This window comes from Bufo gargarizans, chromosome 8, assembly GCF_014858855.1.
Source record: "Bufo gargarizans isolate SCDJY-AF-19 chromosome 8, ASM1485885v1, whole genome shotgun sequence".
NCBI classification, from domain to species: domain Eukaryota; kingdom Metazoa; phylum Chordata; class Amphibia; order Anura; family Bufonidae; genus Bufo; species Bufo gargarizans.
Genome location: NC_058087.1, coordinates 186,414,797 through 186,428,450, shown reverse-complemented (window position 1 = coordinate 186,428,450; position 13,654 = coordinate 186,414,797). Strand labels below are relative to the sequence as shown.

Here is a 13,654-nt window from a genome sequence, read left to right as displayed (position 1 = left end):
TGAAGACATCAGTGACCGGTGTGCGCTCCGCACGTCCTGTACCTTTATTATTAGTAGTAGGTTTTGTTTGTCGCAGGTTCTTTTAGCCACAAATGTGAATTTTTATGCATTTCTTACAAAACATCTCACTGATGCACAATCACACGAAGCCTCCCCTGAGGGTACAGCGGTATCTTCGTAATGTGCCAGGTGTCTACTCTCCAGAAGATATCCTGGTTGGGAGGGGTTATGTGATGAAAGGGTTAAACCTGCCAAATAATTAACGCTGCCGCCCCTGATTATAACTTTAAATCTGTCAGGATGTTGTCTGAAGACAAGGAGAAGGAGCAGAAGACGCTCTCGGAGGAGGAGGAAGAGGACAAGGGGAGCAAGAAAGCAGCCGGACCCCGCAAGAAGTTCCAGTGGACGGAGGAGATCAGGTGAGGGGTCTGTATGTGACCACACTCGCTATGGCATCTGGTAATCTGGGGGCTGCTGTGTAATGCTCTCCAAAGGTTTTTGGGTGAAACCAGAAAAAAAATAGATTATTATCGTATCTACATATCTGGAGATACTGACCTGGATGGGTAAGACGTCTTCTACAGTAGTCATCCATACCTCCTGTGTCATGGTTAAGTACAGGAGACCGTCCATTAGTGGACGGGAAATATGAATGGTAAGGAGCTGAACCTGTGCCATCGGTGGCTGCAATGGCGGGCACTGGAGATAACTCTGATAACCCTTTAATCACCAGTATCGAAATCCTGAACAACCTCTTTTACAGGAAACTGGAATACATGTACGGTGGATGTCGGCTCTTTAAAGACGGCGCTCGCAGACACCCGGGGCTAATGTCTGTGATCGGCGATAATGCAGATCGCAGACATTTAGCCCCTCAGATGCCATGTGACCACGCCATCCGAGAGTGGAAAACCCGGGATGGCTGCGCTCCCGAGGCTGGAACACCTTCCTCTCACTGAGATCGGGGAAGGCTTTTCTTAGTGATGATAGTCCTGAGCCTCTGCAATGCTTCCTGGCCCATTCCGGGTGTATTTCACTGCAGGTGGCAGCACTGCATCGAAATATACCGAATTTTCCGTACACTAATGTATTAAATCACGTCAGGCTAGTTTCCCACTAGCGTGCGTGCGATTCGGCAGGGAACAGCCTGCCAGATCTCTCTGTAACCGGCATTGCCAGAAGCGACATGGATGCTGTCTGGCCCCATTAACTATAATTGGGACCGGCTGAGAATCGGTCGGACAAGTACCGCTGCTTGCAGTGGTATTTTTCCAGCCGATTCTTGGCATATTCATTACGTTGCGTCACCAACCCCCAAAAACTGAATACATTTTATTTTATTTATTTTTTGCATTAAAACACAAGGAAAAACTATATAAATGTGGTTGTAATTGTTCTGATCCAGAGATTGAGTTTTTCCAATTCCATCCCATTTGTACATTTTTTGCCATCTACCCACTACACTGTATGCAATGGGGCCATTAAAAGGTATAACTTGTCCCGCAAAAAACAAGCCCTCACTCGGCTGTGTGACCGGTAAAGTAAAAAAGGTTATGGCTCCGGGAAGGTCGGGAGTAAAAAATGGTAATGCAAGAACAGAAAATCCTCAAAGGGTTAATCGGCTTCCTGACCAGCCGCCATTGTGTGCCCGCCGCCAGCTTCTCCTCTTCTGTGCCCTCACTCACTCTGTCTCTGCAGGCAGCTGCTGTGCCAGCTGGTGCGAATGAAGGTGGATATATATGAGCCCGGGGGATGTGGCGCCTCCAGCCTGGAGGAATATTTAAAGAGCTTCCTGGATGAGGAGGTCAGACCTTTGTGGCCCCGCGGTTGGATGCAGGCTCGGTATGTTGGGAGAAAGTCAAGTACAGAGAAATGGGGTCACCCAGCTTTCCTAAACTCCTGAAGGGCAAACCCACCCAGACAACCCCTATGTAATGGCAGCCGAGATTTGGTCACCACCCAGCTTTTCCAAGGCTCAACCAAAGAGGGGGATCTTTACAGTGTAGTGTTTTTTTTTTTATTTGGGGGGTGTCAGTTGTTCTTTAACCCCTTGACGCAAAAGGCACCCGGCCGCAATGACTGGGAATGGCGATGGTGCTGAACCCTGTCGCGGAACGGGTGCGGACCCATTCATTTCAATGGGACTGCTAAAGTTGCGAATTCTTGCGATTTTTTTCACGCAGACCCATTCATTTCTATGGGGCCTGCGTTGTGTGAAAAACGCACACAATAGAGCATGCTGCGATTTTTACGTGATGCATGAAAATCACCGCTCGTGTGCACAGCCCCATAGAAATGAATGGGTCCAGATTCAGTGCGGGTGCAATGCGTTCACCTCACGCATCGCGATACACTTGAGTTGGACGGCACTCCTGAAAAAATCTTTTTTGCACGGTGCTCAGTGGTAATGTGAGATAATGAATATTAAAGGAGACCACGGCACTCGTTTTTTCGTATGTAAGAAAACTATTTTTATATTTTCATATTTTCATTTCATGATATAATTTTCATTTCATGATATTATTCCAAAATTTCATTGTTTTAAAGCATCCAGGAATGCAAAAGACTTGGCCAACGTTTAACGTTTCGGTCCTTGTATGGGACCTTGATCACGGCCTGGAGTAAAATACAATGTAATATGTCAGGAGACATTATATATAATAAGATAGTATATATTACATCATTGTTCATGGTATATATTACAAGTATGTCAAAAATAGTCAGCTCTCATATCACTTGGGAGCACAGAGGATGACAGGTAAGTATACTGTCATATTATATAGGTATCATCTATAGTAGAGTTGCATACAGTTGGGTATAGTAGTATGATAATAGAGCTACACGTAGTTGAGTACAGTTAAGTACAACATTGGGCGGCAAAATTGAAAATAGGAAAAAGGAAGAGAAAACAAGAAAAGGCAAGACAAAAATACATGAAGGAGCTGGAGTCCACAAGCAATAAGGCGATAGTGTATCATGCGAAATTCATGGTTGACAATGGCAAGGTTGGGCCGACAATATGGCAGGGCTTCTCTGGGGTGACAAGACCTGTAGGGTATTGCAGAGGTTAAGTACTTAACCTCTGCAATACCCTACAGGTCTTGTCACCCCAGAGAAGCCCTGCCATATTGTCGGCCCAACCTTGCCATTGTCAACCATGAATTTCGCATGATACACTATCGCCTTATTGCTTGTGGACTCCAGCTCCTTCATGTATTTTTGTCTTGCCTTTTCTTGTTTTCTCTTCCTTTTTCCTATTTTCAATTTTGCCGCCCAATGTTGTACTTAACTGTACTCAACTACGTGTAGCTCTATTATCATACTACTATACCCAACTGTATGCAACTCTACTATAGATGATACCTATATAATATGACAGTATACTTACCTGTCATCCTCTGTGCTCCCAAGTGATATGAGAGCTGACTATTTTTGACATACTTGTAATATATACCATGAACAATGATGTAATATATACTATCTTATTATATATAATGTCTCCTGACATATTACATTGTATTTTACTCCAGGCCGTGATCAAGGTCCCATACAAGGACCGAAACGTTAAACGTTGGCCAAGTCTTTTGCATTCCTGGATGCTTTAAAACAATGAAATTTTGGAATAATATCATGAAATGAAATGAAAATTATATCATGAAATGAAAATATGAAAATATAAAAAAAATTTTCTTACATACGAAAAAACGAGTGCCGTGGTCTCCTTTAATATTCATCACCTCACGCATCGCATCCGGGCGGAATTCTCGCCCCAGTGTGAAAGGGGCCTAAGGGGGCTAATAGTTATTAAGTGACAAGTAAAAAAAAATATAATAATAATAATAAATAAATAAAAATGTTTCCCAATTTTACATATAAAAATATATAAACAATAAGAAAAATAAACATTTTGGGTTTCGCTGTGTCCAAAAAGTCAGAACTATTAAACTAAAAAAAAAAAAAAATCCTGTGCTGTGAACGCCATAATCGGGGCATAATAAAACATGTGGTTCGCCATTTATTTTAGTCATCTTTTCCAACAGCAATCCGGACTGGGCTTTGGTACCGAGGTACCGGCCAGTAGGACCAAAGCCCAGTTTGGATTCAATACTCCGATATGAATACTGTAGGAATTAACCAAAGTCTTGTGCGACTTCAGGCGAAACTAACTTTGGCTCCTCGGAGCCCATACATTTTAGTGCTGTACGGGAACATCGAAGCTTTTGAACGAATCCACTGGATCTGTGATCTGAAGGTTGAATGGCACAAGCCTAGGGATTTAAAAGTAATTAAACTAAATAAAACGATACAAGTTTCTCTGTAATCGTATTGAGCTGCAGAATAAGGACGTCATTTTTAGCGCACAGTGAACGCCGTGATGTCAAAACCCCAAAAACCTTGGCGGAATTTTTTTTATTTTATTTAATTTTGTAATTTTTTTTCTAATTTTATCCCACTAAGAATTTTTCTTTCCCTGTTTTCCAATACAAGACCTGGTAAATTAAAAGGCAGCATTAAATAAAACGCATCTTGTCTTGCAAAAAAAAATAAGCCCTCACATGGCTACGTTAACAGAAAAATAAAAAGGTTATGGCTATGGAGAGGGAAAAATCTAAAATAAAAATGGGCCCGGTCTTTAAGGGGTTAAAGCAGGGCTCCGTAACAGTGACCTAACGACCCTCGTAAAAAAAACACTCTGGGGGAGATTTATGGAAATTGTCAGCAGAGAAAACCATAGCGGCCAATCACAGTGCAGCTTTGAAGAGCCAACGGCATTATATGAAATGGAAGCCGCGCTGTGATTGGCAAATGGCTTCCTACGGAGGCCGAGGGGTACGTGACCGGTGGCGGAGCCGCAGCGTCTCACACTCTTCCTCTCACTTTGTCGTTTGCAGGACGCTCTTCAGGGAGACCAGACGTGTGTACCCCCAGCTCCGCCCCCCGATGTGAGTATCACCGTTATCAATGAGCTGCTTACTGTCAGTGAATGGAAATACTCTTGATCTGAGCACTAGTTGCGGTCCTGCTCAGAGCTGGGAATTTGTTACAGTTTATCAGTCTAGACCATAGGCTGTTACCCCAAATGGGTGTGCGCCTACTGTGATCATACTGGGGCTGTACGTGGCTGTCTGACCGGTCACGGGGTATGGGGTCCCGGTAGGGATCCCAGCAGTAAGGCTGGGTTCACACCTGAGCGTTTTACAGCGCGTTCCTACGCGCTGTAAAACGCTCAACAGGCAAGAACCAATGATTCCCTATGGGAATGGTTCACACCTGAGCGTTTTACAGAGCGTACGATCGCGCTGTAAAACGCCTGACGCCCCAAGAAGTACATGAGCTTCTTTGGGGCGTCTTGTCGCGCGGGGGGGGTGTAACGTCATATAACCGGAATAACGCTTCTGCAGATTTGTCATGTGCTTTGTGTTTCCACTGTTTCCAAGATCTCTGCTTGCTGTTTACATTCGGAGGCTGTGACCTGGTCCCGATCTCCATGTTCATTCATTATATCATTGGTTTTGTTACTGTTTGCAGGGCAAAGAACAAAACGGTCATTCCCCCGAAAATCCGAGCAAAGGTAATGTGATTTGGTGACTATTTCTCGTGAAGACATTGTGTACAGATTTTCGTTCAGTGACCAGAGGGAAAGATCCTGGCTCGGGGGGGGGGTGTTGGCCGGAAACTCTATGACCACCACAGGCATCAGATTGTCAGCCGGTGGTCTGCAGATAAATCTCATGTCTATGGCCAGCGTTAAAGCCTCAATAAGCTGATGTGCAGGCTGATGCCTCCTACCGGCTCTAGGGTCGGCCATGCTCATTAGGTAGCTTTCATCTGAGCGCTCGTTTCTCTCTCTAGTGTGCCTAGCCCAGTCACCATGCGTCCTGCCCACGAAGAGGTGAAGACATCTCTGACCTCCTCCAGACTGCTCTGGCAGCGGCTTATGTTCCTGAGAGCAAAAGGAACGGGCATTTTGAAATCCAACCACCCCAGCTTTATCTCGCTCGGCATCTGCCTTTGGGTGCGAGGCCTGCTAGCCCATCACAGTCCGCCCCGCTATTATCATAGGGTCCAGCTGATGTCCACATAAGACTCATTTAAGGGTCCACTCACGCGAGCATAAGTGTTTTTGCAGTCCGTAAATTGCGGATCCGCAAAACATGGGTACCGGCCTTGTGTGTTCCGCATTTTGCAGAACACACACGGCCAGCCCTATGATAGAAATGCCTATTCTTGTCCATGATTGCAGACAAGAAAAGGACATGCTATGTATTTTTTGCGGGGCCTTGGAATGGACCTACGGATGTGGACAGCACGCGGTGTGCTGTCTGCATCTTTTGCAGCCTTGTTGAAATGAATGGGTCCGCATCCGTTCTACAAAATTGTGGACCGGCTGCGGACCCAGAAATAGTCGTACACCTTCAGTAGTTCAGCCGGCAGCTTTTGCCTCCTGACCTCTATGTCCTTACATTCAGAAATGGGAATAAGCTGCTGAAGACTCCTCCTCTCCTCTCCTGACATTGCACTTCAGTCTGTTTTGCCTTAAAGGGGTTGTCTCATCTCAGACTTTGAGGCATATCACTAGGATATGCCACCAGTGTCAGGTGCAAGTCCCACCTCTAGGACCTGCTCCTATTTTCTAGAACGGGACCCCCCGACGTGAGCAGAGCAGCCATGCTTGTGTGACCGCCCTCAGATCATTTCTACGGGACTTCTGAAAATAGCCGAGTGCGCTCTCCTTCACTTTCGGGGTACAGTTCTGGAGATAGGTGCGGATCCCCCAGGTGACACAACCCTTTTACAAATGTCTTTCCATAAATTAGTAGTATCTAGGGATACATAATTGATGATATATGATCACAAGGGCCCCAACTGCTGAGACCCCCCACTAATCGCTAGAACGTGTTGTGCTGTGAGAAGGAACAGGGGGACTTGTGGCCAAGTTCTCATGATTGGTGGGGGTCTCGACAATCCTGTGTGATTTGTGGGAGGACGCCTTTAAACATCCACACACGGCTCCTATAGTCTCTTCTGACCAGTCACTGTCAAGAGCCCACTGTTAGGACCGCATAGAGGTGGTCATTAAAGGGACCAGACTTAGTTCCTTTAAGGATGATTTATCCTTTTGAAAAATGGTCCCCTGCTTGTCATCGTTATCTGACAGGACTATCCATCTGCTTGTGGTCATGTTGTGCTATCTCTTCCATTCTTATTATAGGAATCTTCTAATAAGCAGGACAAGAGCGCTCCAGGCCCCTCTGCGGAATCCCAAGGACCTGCGGTCACCACCGCCAGGGACAGTCCTGCCTCTGTTGCATTTGCCGGAGGGTCCTTGGTGTCTGCTGACACTCAGGACAACTCCCTGGATGGAGATCTGATCCACAACCCTCCCTCCCTGGATGGCGTTTCAGAACACCTGACGGCTCTTTCGGGCAGAGCCTCCGGCCTGGTTTTTGAGTTTCCAGCCCCCTCGAAATCTTCTGGTTCTGAAAAACCCATCATGGTGGTGGAGGAGAAGAAGAAGCCATGCCCTCCTGTATCTGCCACCATTACTTTACAGCCATCAGCACGGCCAGTTTTCCATAATAAGTTTATGGCTACGGGCTCTGAGAAGATGATGATGCCTCAGGTGTCCCTCCCAAAACCTGCGTCTGAAACGAAGCAGAAGGCTCCGTCTCAGCACCAACCGGGGCCAGCCAAGACTCAAGCTGCAAACCCGGTTGTGCAGTCCTCAGTGAAGGTCTACCAAATGAGCAACCAAGCCACCAAGGGGAGCTTTACTCATCCGATCCAGAGTGGGGGCGCCAAGGTCTCCGCACCTTCACCGTCACAGCAGCCTCTCACCCCTCAGACCAAACCAGTCAAACCCCAGGGCATCCCTCCTTCCTCATCTCCTTCAGGTACCAGTCACAAGCCTGTAGTTCCTTTGGGATTCATAGTCAAGACTCCCAGTAACCCTGGCCTTGTTGGAGCTCAGGTCTACAGAGGAGCTATCAACAGACTCCCCGCTCCTCCGCATGGTAACACTAGTGGGCAAAAGCCCACCACAACCCTGAACCAACCCCCTACATCTGCCAGTCGTAACCCTACCACAACACTGAACCAACCCCCTACATCTGCCAGTCGTAACCCCACCACAACACTGAACCAACCCCCTACATCTGCCAGTCGTAACCCCACAGCAACACTGAACCAACCCCCTACATCTGCCAGTCGTAACCCTACCACAACACTGAACCAACCCCCTACATCTGCCAGTCGTAACCCTACCACAACACTGAACCAACCCCCTACATCTTCCAGTCGTAACCCCACCACAACACTGAACCAACCCCCTACATCTGCCAGTCGTAACCCCACAGCAACACTGAACCAACCCCCTACATCTGCCAGTCGTAACCCTACCACAACACTGAACCAACCCCCTACATCTGCCAGTCGTAACCCCACCACAACACTATACCAACCCCCTACATCTGCCAGTCGTAACCCTACCACAACACTGAACCAACCCCCTACATCTGCCAGTCGTAACCCCAATGCAACCCTGAACCAACTCCCTACATCTGCCAGTCGTAACCCCACGGCAACCCTGAACCAACCCCCTACATCTGCCAGTCGTAACCCCACGGCAACCCTGAACCAACCCCCTACATCTGCCAGTCGTAACCCCACGGCAACCCTGAACCAACCCCCTACATCTGCCAGTCGTAACCCCACGGCAACCCTGAACCAACCCCCTACATCTGCCAGTCGTAACCCCACGGCAACCCTGAACCAACCCCCTACATCTGCCAGTCGTAACCCCACGGCAACCCTGAACCAACCCCCTACATCTGCCAGTCGTAACCCCACGGCAACCCTGAACCAACCCCCTACATCTGCCAGTCGTAACCCCACAGCAACCCTGAACCAACCCCCTACATCTGCCAGTCGTAACACCACCACAACCCTGAACCAACCCCCTACATCTGCCAGTCGTAACACCACCACAATGTCCACCAAAAAGCCCCCTCCCCAGAAACTGACCCTGATGGCTCCTCAAAGCTCTGGAGGAGGAACGCAAGGAGTGGCCAAGTTACTGACATCCTCTATGGTGGCTGGAGGAGGAAATGCGACGTCGATCGTCAGTGTAAGTAAGACATTGGTTTACTGGGGGTCGGTAATATAATGACATCACTTTTCCTCATTGGAAGGGTTTTTAGAGATTTTCATACTCATGACCTATCCTCTGGGAGTCGGACCCCCATTGATCAGAACCTGTGCATAGGTCATTAGTATGAAAATCTCAGAAAACCACTTTAAAGAGGTTGTACAGGATAAAAAAAAAATACATGTCCACTTTCTACCAGAAACGGCGCAATGCGCATGCATAGGTTGTGTCTGGTATTGCAGCTTGCCTTCATTGAATGAGGCTGGGCTGCAATTACACATAAAACCTGTGGATCGGTGTGGTGCTCTTCCTGCAAGAAAGAGGCCATGTTATTCTAATCCTAGACAACCCCTTTTAATTTTCTGGCCCATGTGGCAGAGTTGAGGCGCTCAATGTTATGTATGTGGCTTGTATCCCTTGCAGTCACAGAAGGGCAGTGCAGCTCCTGGCTTGCTAGGCCCAGCCCCGCTGACCATCCTGACCTCGTCTTACAAACAGAACGGCGTGAGGATGCCCGCACCGGCCGCGCTCGGCCTCCTCTCCCCCATCACCACCTTTCCTTTGCACGTCGTGTCCTTTACCACTGATCCTCCTCCAAAAGCCAGAGCTTCGAAAGATGCCATTGTCACCGGGCCGGCCCCGGGCACCTTCAACCATGGACTGCAAAGGAGTAAGTACACTCGTTATACGGCATCGTAAGAATTGCAGTAATTATTTCTCAGGAATGGGCGGAGCTTCTTACATGGTGCAATGGGCGTGTCTAAAGCCATAGCCGACCGTGCAGCCGGTGAAGAGTGCTGCTCTTGAAGAAGGCCTCGGCTGTTTAATCGTTGCATTACGAAAAGTTTGGCAACTTTCCAATAGGCTTTGCATTTCAATTCCTCACCATTTTCAAGAGCTCTGCTTGCTGTCAGTAAATGGGGGACATTCCTCTTCAGATCTAGGGGCTAAAACTTTATACCATTCACAGCTGCTGAGGTAAAATTGCAGGTGGAGGTGCGGGCTGGTTAAAAGTTGCTGAAGTTTTGTGTTGACTCCCGGGGATTACAGAGATCTCTGACTATGTGCCCCCCTCTCTCTTTCCAGGTATCCTGGGTGGTCTACACACCAGCACAGGCCATCCTTCCACCCCCATCCCTCACCAGGCCGTATCTGGACACATGCAGCCAGCACAGACAGGTAGTGGCATTATGCGGGCCTCTGTGTGGGGAGGTGGGCCGGGCAGCGGGCCGTTCCTGGGCTGGGGCAGATGAGCACAGAAACCTCATTGTGATATAGACAATTGCTGCTTATATACATTAATATGAGCCAAAGAGCGGATAGTGGCCTGCACGTGGTCTGTATGTGGGGGGAGGGGATTAGATTGTATATGGCCTCGGCGGGAGACTGCGCTCCGACTCCCTGCAACTCCGCCAATTGGATGTCTGAAGAGGCTGTGGCATTCCATGAGCGCTTAGGCTACTTCATAGGACATCACGTTTATCGATCCGTGGCCTAGGCGCAGCTCAGTCCCATCCAAGTGAACTTATCTGAGCTGTGATGCCAAGCATATCCGCTATGCAATGTATGGCGCTGTGCTCGGTGAGCCGCACATACAGGATTAGGTAATAACTTAAAGGGTTAGGGTTATCATACATTGGGGGGCATATCACTAGGGTGTGGGTTTCCGGAACAGATCTCGCAAAGTGAATAAGATTGGACTGCGCATGCGCGGCCGCCCTCCATTCATTTCATTAGGAGTGCCTAAAATTAGCTGAGCGGCGCACTCGGCTATTTTCAGAAGTCTCACCGCTCCATTCACCGCTGTGCTATTTTCAGCCGTGCATGTACGGTCTTTCACTTTGTGGGCTCCGTTCTAGAGATGAGACATTGGGGGGCATAGCCTAGCGATATGCCCCCAAACGTATGAGATGGACTGGACTAACCCCTTAAAGTCATTACCCGTGATAATCCTGTATGTGCGGAACCTGAAGCGCTGCCCTGGTAAATGAATGGAAAGCCAGAACTGCAGTGAATACTGACACGGGCAGAGTATTTGGGACTGGACAGCAGGTACGGCTTGAATGAGTTGGCTGACAACCCTTATAGACACAACAGCCGCTGCCAGAATACACACATCAGGATAGGGAAGGACGCATAAGATATTAATAGGCTGTATCATGATAGCGCTAGGATATGCTGTGAAGGATCGGCAGGGTACAGTGAGTGCTTCTGCCACTTGTGATCGGTTGGGGGGGGGGTGTCACAGCAGTCGGACCCCTGCCGGTCAGGCATTGCATATCCCAACCCCTGTAAGTCTTCCCATGTGATTTGGGGAGGGGTTTGTATTTTTATGACTGTACTAGCAGTTCTCTCTCTGTCCAGCAGATGGCACGCACACTCACAGCAAGGGAACTGTGCCCTCCCAGATGAGACCTGGCCGACCGAACAACCCCTGAGGACCCGGGGGGATTGAGGACTTGCAGCTTTTCCATGACTCAGACTTGTTTTCTACTGGGCGGCAGCGGACGGACGCTGCAGCTTTTATATTTGTAGAAATTAGAATTTTTTTTTTTTTTTTTTTAAATAGACCGGATTTATACCGCCGCGTCTGCTCCTTATTTTGTATACATTTCTATGGTGATGGCCGGTATATGCAGAGCGGACCTGACATTGGCATTTGGGACATTAGCAGTAGGTACAGGTAGGTGGGCGTCTCTCCCATCCCCCTCTACGGGGGGGCATCACAGTGTGGACGGACACGGGAGGCACCAACAGTCTTATCTGTAATTATGTAGCAAAAAAATCTCCAATTGAGATCAGTGGATGGCGGCCATTGCATATGAAGCAAAGGATTCTGGGAGGGAGAGCGTTACGGACCAAAGTCTTCCATGTCATGACAATCCACGAGACGGTTATCAATGGCGGGGGACACCCTGGAACGACATGCACTATGTGGTCACCCCCCCCCCTATAGGCACTGACAAGAACTATTTTTAATATTTTTTTTGCAATATTTGAGAACTATGTGTTTTACCAGTCGTCGCGGGAGGCGGGGCTTCGCCGTTTCCTCCGGTCGTTCGTTTCTAGCACTCTGATGGAGCCAGGGCATTTCTGAGCTCAGCCTCTTGCACTAGTTTTGTACCGTTCTGCTGAATGTTGGCGCTTTTGCTGTGTACGATGGCGCGTGTGGCGGCACAACGCGTTTTTATAGCTATTTGATAGTGGTTTTGATACTGGATTCATTGTAGAAATGTACGTCCGAGCTTCTCGCTGCAGTGCAGCTCTATGGTGGAGGGTCTAATCCTCAAACTGGGGAGCACTTAAAGGGGCTGTTTCATCAAAGACAACCCCCCGTCAATCAGGCGATCCAGCTCCTGAAAAACATTGCAGCAGAATATTACATTCATAGAAAAACAGCTGCAGTTTGTCGCAGTGTATCAGCGCAGCTATACCAGCCTGAAGGCCTGGACAGGAGGGAGAATTTCCTACACTGATACACTGTAAAAATTCCAGCTGTTCGAGCCGGTCTAAATGATTGGCCCCTGAATGTAAGCAAGGATCTTTCATTGCCTGACTGCTAGCAGAGATCTTGAAATTGGTGAAGAAATAAAAAGCAGAAAACTTGACACTACGATTAGGCTCCATTTGAGTTTGGCCCCAGAACCCTTTAATATTCGCTCTTTGGGGCTCTTGTTTTCGACTCCCTCCTATAATCTTGTTTTGAGGGGGTCGAGGATCTGTCCTGATTGTTGGGGGGGGGGGGGGGGGGTGTCAGGGTTGTTTCTTATTAAATTAGAAAAGCATAGCTGCTTTCTTCCAAAAACAGCGCCACACCGGTCCACAGGATGTGTGTGGTATTACAACCTTTTCCCATTCACTTCAATGGAGCTCAGCTGCAGTACCAGGCACAACCTGTGGACTGATGTGGCACTGTTTTGGAAGAGAGAAGCCATTTTTATTTTTTTTTCTAATCCTGGACAAGCCATTTAAAATGAGTAGGTGTCTCCACTTGTCTCTTGGTTCGAGGTGCTAGCTCTTCACGTATGAAAATCTGATTACTAATACCAGCTGTGGTAAGGGATGATATCAATCTCCTTCTCTGCTGGCAGCACAGAGTCAATCCACTTCTGAGGTGAACTACTCCTGTCTGACAGTTTGGTTGCTGTGGATATGCGGCCTAGCAGTTACAACAGGGTTGACAGGCAGCAAGTCCCTAGTAACCAGTCTGTCTCGGATTACTCTGGTCTGCAGCTCAAGGCAGGATTAGCAGAAAGCAGAAAAGGTTCAGCAATCCTGCCTTTGCCAGTCATTAGTAATCAGAGTAGGTGGATGGTGGATTTCATGAGGATGGCGATTTCTGTTTCAGATGCCTTGGAGCAGTTTAAATTGTATCTGTTGTATAAGTTTACATACCCTTCAGAGGGGTCGTCCTGAGATTTAAACTTAATCACCAATTTAGGCTACTTTCACACTTGCGTTATTCTTTTCCGGCACAGAGTTACGTCCTAGGGGCTCACTACCGGG

General features: G+C 48.0%; 1 protein-coding gene across 3 annotated transcripts in view; it reads left to right on the top strand.

Moving 5' to 3' along the window:
- The window catches only part of UBN1 (ubinuclein 1), a 31,164-nt gene extending 17,510 nt beyond the window's left edge, over positions 1 to 13,654 (top strand). For 2 of the 3 annotated variants that reach the window (XM_044302528.1, XM_044302530.1), the window contains exons 11-18: positions 300 to 419; positions 1,699 to 1,842; positions 4,893 to 4,943; positions 5,530 to 5,572; positions 7,214 to 9,127; positions 9,572 to 9,818; positions 10,235 to 10,327; positions 11,513 to 13,654. In XM_044302528.1, the coding sequence (XP_044158463.1) occupies positions 300 to 419; positions 1,699 to 1,842; positions 4,893 to 4,943; positions 5,530 to 5,572; positions 7,214 to 9,127; positions 9,572 to 9,818; positions 10,235 to 10,327; positions 11,513 to 11,586 (2,686 nt within the window). In that variant the 3' untranslated portion in view covers positions 11,587 to 13,654. The remainder of the gene's footprint in view (positions 1 to 299; positions 420 to 1,698; positions 1,843 to 4,892; positions 4,944 to 5,529; positions 5,573 to 7,213; positions 9,128 to 9,571; positions 9,819 to 10,234; positions 10,328 to 11,512) is intronic. The other variant, XM_044302531.1, reaches the window with a different exon arrangement.